The sequence below is a fragment of the Larus michahellis genome, chromosome 5, assembly GCF_964199755.1.
Source record: "Larus michahellis chromosome 5, bLarMic1.1, whole genome shotgun sequence".
Taxonomy (NCBI): Eukaryota; Metazoa; Chordata; class Aves; order Charadriiformes; family Laridae; genus Larus; species Larus michahellis.
The window spans coordinates 72,672,032-72,685,787 of NC_133900.1; the positions used below are offsets into that span (position 1 = coordinate 72,672,032).

Genomic DNA, 13,756 nt, shown 5'->3' on the forward strand with positions numbered 1-13,756 from the left:
AGAAGCATGTTGACATTTCATCATCCTCTGGACTCTTCTGGTCTATGTTTTGTGGGTGATTGCTTCCAGTCCACAGAGTCACAGCTCCATTCCTGTCCTGTATTAGTTTAAGCACATAACCTTCTTGTCCTGCATGAAATTAGGATGAGCTGTTTCAATTGCAAGGACGGGGAAATGAGCAGTGAGCAGAACTGTCCGAGGCAGGTATTTGCGCAGCTTCTACTCCTTGACCTGTAAAACACAAAAAAAAATTACAGGAAAGTGATTACTTCTAATCAACTACAATTGTAACATGACAGAGGCATTGCTGCTGCTCCTGCATTTTTGTCACTATTTTTTTTTTCTTTTTTACTTTAGTATTCTAGTCTTATTTTTCTTCCTAAGAATTTATCCAGTTGAACAGCCCCTGCGTGCACAGACGCTGCCGGGGTGGCAGGGGCTGCCTGGGGGGCAGCAGGGCAGGGGCTGGCAGCCAGGGACGGTCCCACCGCCCCAGCCAGGGAGCGGGGCAGCCCCGGCCACAGTGTGCACCTCCCTGGGGAGAGGGACAGCCAGAGGCCAGGACGTCAGTCCATGGGTGGGGGTTCCTAAAGAGGCAGACTGGCAGCTTTGCTCACAGTCCAGGCATCCCAGATGTTTTCAAACTGCAACTCATCTGCTGCCTGAACCTCCAGGTGTCTGTCCATCCATCATCACCTAACTACCCAAACGCCTGCAACCTGAGGTTCCACCCCAGGGCTTGTACCCAGGAACAATCCCCAGCTCATCCAGCAGAACATCTGGGCAGCCACATCTGCCACCTCCCAGAATGCCTTTGCTGCTCTGGCTTTCTCCAAAAGCCTAATTTTTTTTTAATGAGGTGAGGGACACACCTGTCCTGCTGTCGGGGACGGCTCAGGTAGTGATGCTGGAGTTGAGCAGTCATTCCCCCTACACAGATCCGTGTCCGAAATGCAGCACTGCTGCAATGAGGTCAGTCGAAAGGCAGCTGGTGAAGAAGAAGGTACGGTGAGCGGCTGGGGAAGGAGGGGGAAGGGGTGGTCTGCACTGGGAGGTGATTATCAGTTCAGTGAAAGGGTGGAGTAATCAGAGAGAAAGTTTTCGGGGCCAGACAAGTTTGGCAAAACTCTTAATTTCTCCTCTATTGAATTTAGCTTCCTTCTGGAGGCATGTTTCTACCCTCTGTGGCTTGCAAGGGAAGAAATTACGGTTTGTTTCCCATCCCACCCCCACCATTCACCTACTGAGCAGCTGCTGCTTATTTTCGTGCCCTTGACTCCAGCCGCAAGCCCTCTCTCACTACCTCTCCCAAACGGCACAGAGATGCTGCTGGCTTCTCCCCAGTGAATCCATTGGTGGTTCCCACCTCAGCCCGGGAACATCACGCTCTCTGAGCACACGGAACCTCCTTCTGCTCCCTCCACGACCCTCCACCCGGGTGTAAGCCCTCTCCTCCTGCAGCTCTGGGCCCTGCAAGTCCAGGAGAAGCTGAGATCAGCTCATCACCGTCACCACCTGGGCTCTGCTCAGCGAGGTGCCTCTGCAGGTGCCTCTCTGTCCATACGGGTGTTGTTTAAGGCTCCTTCTCGGGGGCAGCACCTCGCTGCAGCTTGGGCAAGCGTCATGTGGTTGGCACAAGTTGCTGTGTGATCTTCTGCTGCCCTCTCTGCACTTCCCACTAGCTCCGTCTTATTTTTATTCAAAGAGAGATGAAGTTGGCTGCCGGCCCAGGTTTGCAGCTGGTGTCTCTAGAAGAAAGCTTACAGAGGGGAAAAAAAACAAACAACAAAAGAATCCCACAAACCAATAAACAAAATAACCCAAATTCCATGCTGAATCTGCAGACTATGCAGTTGGCATTGTCCAGCCATGTAAGACATTGGAGACTGAGGAGGAGGTTAAGGCTATAATGACTTTCTCCTGTGGTGGGGAGAGCAGCAGTAGTCCCTCTCTGTCCTCTGGTGGTGTCCAATAAACTGGGAGTCCCAGGTGGGAGCAACGCTTTTAGTTACATGGCTCTGCTGTGCAGTGCAGGAGTTAGAGCCTGAAAAAAAGGAAGAAAAAAGGATTTTGCTGATGGTGGCTTACAGAGAACACGCTACGCCAGTGCCAGAAAATATCCCCGCTGCCAGAAATAAATAGCTCAGTCTTCCAAAAAAATGTCAAAAAAAGCATCTTGTTTTCCAAACCAGCAGAGCACAGAAGGTACAGAAAGGGTGAGAACACACCTTTCCTACCACTCAGCATGGCACTTAGGTAATACAAGTGGACTTGCAAATGATAAGCGTTGCAACAGTTAAAGGCAGTGATGGGCCAGCAAATTGTTTCAGGCAAGTACCTTCCACAGAGGCTTGGCAGCCCCTTTTCAGGGTTGCCTTTGAGGAACTTTGGGTGGAATGTTCTATGCAGTCAGTGAGCAGAAACGTGCCCTGCGGCCACCTATCCCAGTACTTCTGCCCAGTGGATGGGGTTATTTGGAGAATTCATCTGTGTGGCATTAAGCCAGAGAGACTCTGCCTTGAGTCTCTGGAAAGGTCTGTGTCTCCGTTCTTACAGGTAGCAGAGCTTGCAAAACTGTTAAGTGTTCATTTTTTTTAATCATTTCACCAGTCTTTCTGAGGAACATGATGCTTTTCCAGCTATCCCTCTTCCATGAGGTAAGATTTCATGGCTACCAGCTGCGTCAGAATACTCCTCTGCGCTGCTAGGACTTGAACAGATGGGAAGCTTAAGAAATCAATTTTAAGTCATTAATCCTGCGATTGGATACCCACAGGAAGAACCTCATTCATACCAACAGACCTTTGCCCAACCATATGGTCTTGCTTAGACGTTAGGCTGCAGGACTGGGGCCTGTGAAGAACTACCCTCATCCATTGAAGAGCTTTCCTGCTTAGCGACACATGAAAAAACTTCTCAGCTACCACACACCCACCAGAATGTTCAGCAGGGGAAAAGGTTGTACGTAATTTCTTTTTTCCTCTATTTTGCATTCACGTGACACAATTTCTAAGTTAGTGGCTCGCACAGTTGATGAGCAAACAATAGAGCAAAGTAATTTGATAAGTCTTAAAAATATGAAAGTGTCAAAGAGGAAGATAGGTAATTAATTAGGAAGATTTGGTGCAGAAAAGCATAGTCTAGACACGACTTGATTTAACTCACATGGAGTTTCGTTGATTTAAAAACAATATGAAGAGATTGTGATCTTACCCCACACTGTAATAAAGTTTAAACAGAACCATTCTAAGGAATACCAATAGAAATTACAGAGAACAACCAATCTCTTTGCATTTATGTTACATTAATTTCAACAGTCCCAGTTCCTGTTTTGTCATTTTCAATTGTCTAGGGGCAGGAGAGAAGTCTTTATGCTTAACTGTAAAGCACTAACCATGCATCTCATGGAAAATAAATAAAAAATGAATCATGATAGGCATTCTGGTATATTAAGTAAATCAGCACATGCCTACTGCATCAATAATCATTCTTACTGAATATCCTTGGGTGACTGAGGCACCAGCGGGGAAGAAGAAAAAGCAATAACAGATCTTCAGAACTGGGAGGAAGCATCAACCAGATAATTGCATAAGCACGTGTACAGCTTAAAACCCTGGTATCTTACGAGCTGAAAATAATCCTTTAATAGTTACAGTAAAAACAAGCTATGGTAATCTGAACATGAGTCCTGCACATTATGGCCGTTTTTCTGAGATCTTCTGAAGTCAAGATCATGATGGGATCCAAAACCTTAATTCCTAGGAGTAGTATATTGCTCTTGCACCACTCTTAAGGTACGATTGGTGAAATTACATCTGTGTTTTCTAAGGTGGGGTATCGATGGTGTTCTGGAGATGAGGCCCATGATGGCTGCAATGAAGTCAAGCAGGATCTCAGCCCCTGAGCACCAGTTAGGAACTATGCAATAATCTGGGGGCCCCAGCCCACAGGACGTCCATCAGCAGACAACCAAGGTAATCACGTGGGGAGGATGAATTCAAAGTACCTAAAGACCTCACTGCTCCCCAGGTCCTTGGAGACAGGGGAAACACACTCAAATTACTTTCAAAGCCATGGAGAAGATTTTTGTCCTGTTCTTGATATGATTTCCCTCTCTTCCCTCCATGACAGCTTCATTGTGTGTAGACGTACAGAGGGACACAGAAGCCTCTGGAAAACTTCTGTAGATTTTCAGAAACACTGATGTACAGCTAATTTCGCGGAAGCTTGAATGCGTAAGAGTTGTTCTCATTTCTGTACCCCACAGAGCAGCACCATCACTTGCCTCCTGCTGAGATGCCCATCACAGGCTGGCTCAGGCAGTTGCTGTTTACCACAGCGTGAGAATGAGACAGACTCACAAGGAGTATTAAAACATAGCTCTTGTCAGACTAACTTGATTATTCCTTTCAGTAAGCACTACAGAATAAGTGGATGAAGGGAATGGGACAGTATAGTAATTCCTGATTTCGATTTCAAGAAACTTTGCTTGTAAAATTAATTCAATAGACTTGGAGTGGAAGTGGGAAGCTGCAGTTAGAGATGATTGACAGGTCCTATTGAGATGAGGAGAAGGGCATAGGGATCACTGCAGAGACAACATGAGTTTTTCAGAGACAGAAAATAAAAAAAAAAAGAATTACGTGCCCAAGTCTCAGTAAAGGCCACAGGGAATTAGGAATCTCTCACCTGTGCCTTTGAAAAATCTCTCTCATATGTTTTATTTGCCATCTTCTCTAATTATCTAAGATAAAGTAAGTGGGGTGTTCATGAAATTCAGTTAGAAAAAAAGAAAAGAGACTCATGAGTAATTAGTAACATAGAGAAGGTAAAATGTGACTGAACTTTTGAAGAAAGTGGTCTGGTTAGAAATAATTGAAAAATCTGTGCTGCATATTTCCAGAGGGCTGAAGTAACCAGGAGAAAGATGTAAAAAAAAAAATAATAAAAAGAGTCAAGAAAAGTGACATAAGCTTGCAGCATAAGGAGGCAGTGAAAAAGATCATGCAATAATGAATTCTATATATGGAAACATCCCATCACAGTGCAGGAAGGGAATAACCTTTTTTTTCTACCTCTGTCCTTCCATTACTGATGAAAACTAGAATATGTGCGTTTGCGAGTATCTCTTTCCCAAAAGAGTATTGAACAGTTGGAATAAGTTCACAGAGAGTAACAAGACGTGTTTGAAAAGACAGACCTACACTTTCCAGGGCTCCTCTGGAGCTTTCCAGGTAGTCATTCACACAATGACTTAGCGACTAGTCACAAAAACAGAAGCCAAGCCTACTTTCTCTTCAGGGACCAAGAGGATGCTGCTTCATTTTTCCAAGAGGACATTCAGGACTAGCATCATAAAACCTGAGCAACCGTTTCTTTTTCCCAAAGACTGGGCTTAGCTCTGCAAGATGGTGAAACCAAGCTTTCCCTTGGGAAGGGCACGCAAAGGGCTCCCTATCCGGAGATGGAAGCACCACATGCCATGTCCTGGAGGGGCTGGGGCTTCTAACCCTTTGGGATGCCTCCGAAACCACACGGAGGACTAATTTTAACCCCATCTTCTTTAAGCCCATTTTTTGACTGTATGGCAGGTGTTCAATCACTCAGTCGTCTCAGCTGTTGGTGTCAGAAGCTTACCAATATAATTTAAATCAAGGGTAGGTATAAATCAGAACACTTCAGGGCCAAAGTGTCAGCGATTGTTTTGTGCTGCATTGAATCTAATTCTACCTTCAACAGAAAAATGACACCACATGAAACACACAATTCACCTAAATAGGAAGAGAAACAGAAAAAAAGCTTTTTAGGGTCATTGATTGATGATTTTCCACACTTCATCCTAGGCCAAACTAGCAATCTAGTAGAGATGAGAAATTTTCCATCAGGTGTTGCCTGCTATCAAAATTTACATTTACTATGTACAGTATACATTTATGAAGAAAACAATCTTTCAGAAATTTATCATGAGGAATCTAAACTTTGAGCATATTATGAATTAATCAATATTAAACTAATGAATTGCACGCGTGTTAAGCAGATAGTAGATGAAGTGACAGTATTTCAGCATCAAACGTTGCTTTGGAATCTGGAAAGATTATTTATTGCCTATTTGTGACCTCCCTTCCTTTTATGTTAATTTAATTTACTTCTTGTTACTGGTACTCATCTGGTCTGGGGTGACTTCTTGCTAAAAATTACACTGCATGTAATTGAAGACCTCAGCATGCTCAATACTAGAACTTCATCTAATATGTGTGTGAAAGATTATCCAATCCAGGATCTCAGAACTAATCCCATCAAGCTATTTCTACATTCCCTTTTTCTGTCCATAAAGGAACATAAAATAACATTGTGAGGAAATAAAGTCATTTTTAAAAGTAATGCAACACAGAGACACAGAAATGCCCGCTACCTCCACCTGGTCTATTATCATTTTTCACAATCCCTTTTCCTTTCTCATTGTCCGAGGAGAAGAGATGGCCCAGCAAGAAGGGGAGGAGCCCTTAGGGAAGGAGAAAAATCTCAAATATTTATTCTCTTGTATTCATCACCAACTGCACTGACTCCATTTGTGCTTCTCTGCAGTGTGTCTTACCCAATCTAACGCCTGGGGCTGAGGAGTGCCACGGTGCCGGGCTCCGAACAGAGGGGAGCACGGTTGGCGCCCAGTTTATCTTCTGGGAACCAGTTGTACTCTGCTTTCTCGGCACCCTGTTCCACGCTGGCACGAGGGCAGTTTCAAAGAAGGAACAGTGTGCTAAAGCAGCACAGATCGCCACCTTCTGCTGTGGACCCACATGTAAGGACACCGGGATTTAGTCCCACGGGACAGCTGTTTTCTGCGCAAGCAGTGATGATCCAGCAGAATAAAACAATCCCAGCTCAGGTGCAGCGATGCAGGATGTGCCCATGTGAAGGCAGGTATCCACTACAGCAGCCTGCAATAAGCAGTATACCCTTGTGAATCCCAGCATCACCATTTCTGAACTGGGATGGCCACTTCAGCTGCAGCACCAACACACAGCAGGCGTGGATGGCGACCGGGACGCCGACAGCGACAGCGGCGCATTTATCGGTGAATAACGTCTTTGTGGCTCGCTTTGTCAGATGTCTGGGCAGCGCTAAAGGTGTTGGATGCCCGACAGTCTGAGGGAGAGGACGAGCCGTAGAGTGACGTGACTTTGCCATCCAGCTTCTGCTTTTGAAGGTTGTTCAAACCAGCAACATTCCCAGTATGCCCAGCTTCCCCCTGTCATTTTCCAGTGTGAAGACTGTGGTAGTCCCTTATGAATTTGGGTAGGTGCCTCCAAGCAAGGAACAGACAAGCTCTTAAACACAAGTGATTGTACGAATGTCCACAGTAACAATGGAAAAGAGGGGGTAGAGCGGAAAATATGAAACAGGTTGAAAATTACTTCTAGATAACAGATCCTGGAAAAGTAGAAACTGCTTGAAGGCCTGTAATATCCAAGGTGACGTAACGAAGCTATTTTTACGGTGAGCCATACCAGTGGTGCGATCCTGCAAAAAGCTCAGGGTTCCTTGGGGATTTCTGAGCATCCCAAAGAGCTTGGTTCAGGACATGAGTCACTTGTAGAGGGAACACAACATTGCCCTCTCGTTACCAAGTACGCTAAATTGGGTTTTCCACCTCCAGTAGGAAGTATATTTTTAAATATCATTACTCAAACAAAGACAGCATTAGCAAGTCAAATGATTTTGCATAAGCACTTTTTTTTTAAAGGAGGACACAAAATTATGCTTTTTATACAATTTAGCATTTTTTTTAGTTCCTTCAAAGTGAATTCTAAAATTCTACTTCAGAATTAATTCCAATTATTCTAAGACTTGTAAATTTTTGTTAGTGGAAGAAGGTCTGAGAAGTATTCCTTCAGTAAAAGACATATTAGTCCACCATGTAATTCTGATCTTTGTTCACACATTTTAAAGGTGTAAACATCACCGAATGGCAAAACCGTGTCTCTATTCCCCATCTGTTCAGTTAGAACAATAAAGTCTATAAAAATTGGTGCACATAATACCCATTATGAGGTCTTAAAATTAACTTTTACGGTGAATAAATGTGGGCAACGATAACAGCATTTTTGCAGCAGATTCTGATACACTAGTCTTGTGAAATATTAGCTTAACTGGGAGACTACTTGTAAAGGAAGATTTGTTTTATTTTTATCAGCTGCAAATCTTTAAATACAATCTAGAATATCGCATTCTATATTGCTGAACATGTTAAAAATTTAGAATTAAACTTGTCTGGAAAACATAAAGAGATGGTATTCCATGTTGAATTCCCAATACGACCGCGATTTAAGGGGTTGTGTTGGTTTAGAAAAAAAAATTTGAAAAAGAAATAATTCAGTTTCTCATCAGAATTACTTTCCTTCCAGAAATATGCTTCATTTTCATGTTATATTACTTCTTTGTATTTTACCTTTTTATTATTATTTTTTATATATTTTATCAAAGCAATTATTAATTACAATTTATAATAACAACTGCTGAATAAAATCTACTCAGTCTTTGATGACACTAAACTAAATAGTTCAGAATTATAACTGTAAAATATAACCCTATAAAACTTGAAATTAATATAAAAATCATAATTGAAATATTGAAAGAAAAATAAAAACTGTATTTATTATTTAGATTCCTTTTTAAATTTAAGATTGACAACTGTCAGTAATTTGATCTTTCTTTCCTTTCCATAAAAATGCTATGTTTTAAAATCATAAAATTCATATGAAGTGGAATTTTAATGTACTGACCACCTCCGTTGAAGTCCCACAAAAGGCACAGATTCCCACGGTAGATTATTCCTGTGTGTAACAAAGCGAATAGCTGGAAAGAAGAGGAAAAAGAAGACTGAAATGGAAAAAGAAAAAGCAGCTATCAGAGGAAAGTAAGAAAAATTGAAGACAAAGGGAAACAATGAAATCCCCCAGCTCTTATCCCTTCTGTTTCTAATACGCCGTTCTCCTGTAACACCTGGGAATTTCCCACCAACCTCACCCATCTACCTGCCCACAAGCTCCTCTGTTCCACCGAACGTCTCAGCTTGCTTCCTCCCTAATTACAGGCCGGAATCTGAAAAGTGTAGATTAATAACCATACAGATAGGGTTGGAGCTGGAACTGGGTGAACTGGGTGAAAAGCGTGATGGGAATTAGAAAATACGACTGAATGGATTCTCGGGAGACGTTGTTTTCTCCCACTCTCCCTCTGACTATAACACATCCCAATTTTTCACTCTGAAAGGAGGAGGACAGTGTCCACTGTGCAATTTCAAACCCAAAATCTTAAGATGCTGGGGTGGTTGCTAAGGAACAGCAATGCAGTTTATCTATCTATCTATCTGCCACATCGCTCACACGCCCTGTGAGCACATGGGAAGCGGTTAAGGTTATCATAAATCTTACGCTGCCCATGCGTTAAGATACGTATTAAGATGATATTCTCTTCTCCTCAAGAATGAATTAAAAATGCTCTGAGAAATTTCAGGTGGTTTGATAAAAGAAAAAGAAAAATTAAAAGCTTACAAAAACGTCTATATACGGACAAATTACAATAGATGGCAGGTCAAACAATCACCTAAGCATGCAGTGTCCTGGTTTCAGTGGGACAGAGTTAAATTTTTTCTAGTCGCAGCTGTGCTTTGGATTTAGTGTGAGAATAATGTTGATAACACATATTGTTGTAGTTGTTGCTAAGTGACGTTTACATTAGTCCAGGACTTTTTCAGCATCCCATAGAAGCTGAGAGGGAGCATAGACAGGACAAGCTGGCCAAAGGAATATTCCAAACCACAGGTGTCATGCTCGGTGTATGAATGGGGGTCAGGAATCCACAATCGCTGCTCAGGATGGGATGGGCAACCGATCATCGGGTGGCGAGAGCGACTTCTCTAGTATCACTTTATTTTGTATATTCTTTTACCATTATTATTATGGTTCTTATTATTATTACTATTATTATTAATATTACTACTACTCTTATTATTATTTTCCTCTTCCATAACTCTTCTATTTAACTGTCTTTATCTCAACCCATGAGGTTCTTTTCCCCCTCCTTTACTCCCTCTTCTCCCCTACGCTACGGTGGAGGAGTGAGTGAGGAGCCATGTGGTCCTAGTTGCCACCGGGGCTTAAACCACGACAGGCAGGTACCGCCTAAAATCCTGAGAATAACCAGGAAGGCAAAATAAATCTCCAAACTCAATGGTAAGGTTTAACGGGAAGGTTCAAGATGCTGTCTGAACCTAAAAGCTATCATCCCAGACGGAAAGCTAGCCTAAACAAAGGTAACAGAACACAGCGTAAGGTGTGAGAAGTGCAATGAAGACAGACTAAAAAGGCTAGCAGAAAACTCAGTGTGAGAGTTTCAAAAGCTCTCAATAACAGTCTAACTTTAGACTAAATAAAACAGAATTGTATCCACTGGAGGTTAGTACGTCATGGTTAAATAGTCGGAAATTTCATCAGGTAGAGACTAGGAAGCCGAAGATAGAAAACGAGAGAGAATGAGAAAAAGGAGTCCAAGAAGCAAGAAACTTTCAAAAGAAGGAATGGGTCTTTTGGACCTGAGAGAATGAAGCAACCAAGGACCATAAGGGCAGAGCCGAGAAGCTCTGTGTATGTGTATGTTTATGTGGGTGCACACAGTAATAATTTCAAGGCTGTGAGAACTCAGCAGCTCTCGCAAACTCCAGCGGTCCTTTCCCATTCCAGCTCTGGCTGGCTGAACCACAGTCGTCTTCTTGCCGTTGCTGTAATGAGAAAGGCATTGATTTTCCTCTGTCTGGGCTGAGAAAATAGGTTTGTCATATAAAGTTGACTATTCATAGAAAACTTCTCATTTATAAATGTAGTGCACACTGCTGCGATATTTTAAATCTTCTATTTCTAAGCTGATTTTTGTGAACTTGTCAAATCGGAACTGCTTTCAGCTCTGTTAGTAAAACCACTCAGTTCTTTAGTTCATTCCCTGCTGCTTCTTATCGTCTTGAAGAGTCTGTATGGTGGTTCCAACTAAATGGCAATACCCTAAATATTTTTCACCCACTCTTGAAACATGTTTTTTATTTTGTTTTTTTTTTTTAGCATAGTTATGAAAACAGTAAACAAAAAGTAACAATTTGCTTGATTCAATTTTTAAAAAAGAGAGGAGATAAGATAGCCAAGAAAATCTACCAGATGGTTCTTTTAATAAATACATTAAAGTCTCTTTTATTTTTCTCCAATTTGAGCGACTAACATAACAGAAACTTTCAGACCATCAAACCAGTTTTCACAATCTGCCATAAATTTGCATTTCACAGAAATAATCCTGACAAGCACTAATAGATGAACGTTGTTGGTGCAATAATAAAACAGTATAAGGCATATTTACACCATCCTTACATACAGAACACTGTACACACAAAAAAATCACAGATCCAGAACAAAGTAAATTCAATCCCTTAGACGTTTTACGTTTATAGGCTTGGTATCAAACAAACAATTCTCCAAGCAACAGACAACCTCTTGTTCTTGTGTGATTTATTTGTAACATTGTGCTCATGCAAAATAGGTATTTGCTTTATTGCATTAACATTGAAAGAACACTGGGAATTAGTTCTGAAACCAGTTCGATCCAATTTTAAACCCTGTTTCTCTTCATCCATAGCAAGTCTGAGTCATTTTTATTGGTGACATAAAACGAGGCGTTAACTGATGATTGAGATTTTTATTCGGTAAGTTCCAAAACGATAATGAATCTCAACGGATTACAGTTCGAAAACCATCTTTCTTGACCATGCACACTTTTCTTTGCTATTACGAGGTGGTTTAGATGAGACGCCTTTTGTATTTTTTAAGTTTCTACCTTTTTATATATATTTTTAAAGAGACCGTGTACTATCCAACATCCACTGTTCACAGAAAGAAAAAAGCAGCAGGAATAGCTCTGGTGGCAGAGTTGGCCAGAAGGACATCAGTAAGTTAGTGGCAACTTAATAAACATCAAATGCCCCAGAGACACATCATGAAAGAGTTGATTACTATAACCCATATTTCTGTAAGAGTTCAGACTGCCAGGGACGTTTGCGCTCTGGAAAGTAATCTGGAATGTGGATTTTTTTAAAATCTTGGATACATTTTCTCATTTCTTCTTCAACGCTCAGCTTCTCGCATACCTTCTTTTTGGAAAGGTTTGTTTCTCTGGACTTGCTAATGAGAGTTTGAAAGAGTTCACTGTTCCTGCGTTTGTCTGGTGGTGGCATCCACTGCACCGGGGCCTTCTTAGATGGACGATCCAAAGTCAGAGTATTTGGCTGGTGGGCTGTGGATGGCTGAGTGCTGGTGGCGTTTTCTTGGGGGGTGCTCGCTTCCGAGTGGCTGTCACAGCTTGAGGTGGACAACTCATTACAGGAAGTCCCACTTTCACTGCCCTTGTCCAAGACTTTGTCATGCTTCCTTTCTTCGTGGTCTTGCTTGGGGGAAACGGTGCGCTGCGGGGGTCCTAATACAAGGCAGGAAAGAAAAAGTATTAAACAAGCACTGGTTTACATAGAAAACCGATCAGCTACCATTTAGAAAAACACAACTCAAGAGTCTCGGCCGGCATAAATTGGTGGTGTTTCCTTTCAGTTGAAAGAACTATATATACCAGACTGGTACACAGTTTGAAGTTTTCTGGTCCTACACGTGTGTTCAGTTGTCAAAATTCTCACTCCTGAAAATGTTTGTGGCGAGAATAACTTCACTGCCTGCCTAACAATCCAGGTAATGAGATGTGCACAATGCTCACAGATTATCTGCACTGGAAATCCCTGCAGGCAAATTTAAATGAGCTAATTTGCCATTACACCTCAAGAAGTTTTTTATGAGAGATTAGATTTTGTAGTATTAGGAAAATGCTACCATAAAATTTGCAAACTCTTTGCTCAAATAAAAATATTCCTAGGTCTCAGATATTTTTTGGAAGCTCTACCTCACCTTCCCAGAACAGCCTACTGATATCATGCTCTGCAGATGTCAACTCTGCAGAAGCCCTAGACAGAAAAAGGAGTATTAATCCAAGAATAACAGAGATATCGCTCACTGCTGACAGTCTTTATGCTTTTTTTTACTTTTATCCCCTAGTGATTTCACTGCACTTCTTACTGTCAGTTATTATCCCAGACTTGCCTCAGTGCAAGCTCAGAATTCAGTCGTACACCTCTTACTGCTCAGGATGGCAGGGAAAAGAAGGTTATGAAGTTATCAGCGAAGAGGCACTCTGCAGCGGCAGGGAGAGCGGCCTGATGGCCCATCAGCCGGCACCGCTCGGCGCTCCACACGCCTGAAAATCAGATCTAGGCTGGTATTCTCTCCAGATATCACTTGTGCTTTGAAGTCTTAAGCAGAGTATGAACGTGAAAATTAGGTGGTAGCCACTAAATCTGTACAAGCGTTTTCATTTCTGAAGCCTTATTTCAAAACTCCAGCTGTGAAGTGAAACGATGCTACGCTGACATTGTATAAACGTCACGATCTTAATTTAGGACACTATCTACAGCTCACAGAAATATCTACAGAGTTCAACAGGCGTTGGATCAGACCAAAGGGAAAATTTGCAAAAATGTTTAAACACCTAAATAAAAACGAAGCATGGGACTTCAGTGGCAGTTGTCTGCTACAAATCCCAAAAGAGCCCAAACAGTTTAGGTATCTAAATGTCTTACAAATACTAGATTATCCTTGCGGTTTACCCAAACATCACC

General features: G+C 42.0%; 1 protein-coding gene across 1 annotated transcript in view; it reads right to left on the minus strand.

The window, feature by feature from the left end:
• Positions 1-11,189: 11,189 nt before the first annotated feature.
• KCTD8 (potassium channel tetramerization domain containing 8) overlaps positions 11,190-13,756 on the minus strand; it is a 98,253-nt gene continuing 95,686 nt past the window's right edge. The window contains exon 2 of the mRNA XM_074587951.1: positions 11,190-12,513. Coding sequence (XP_074444052.1) covers positions 12,053-12,513 — 461 coding nt within the window. The 3' untranslated portion in view covers positions 11,190-12,052. The remainder of the gene's footprint in view (positions 12,514-13,756) is intronic.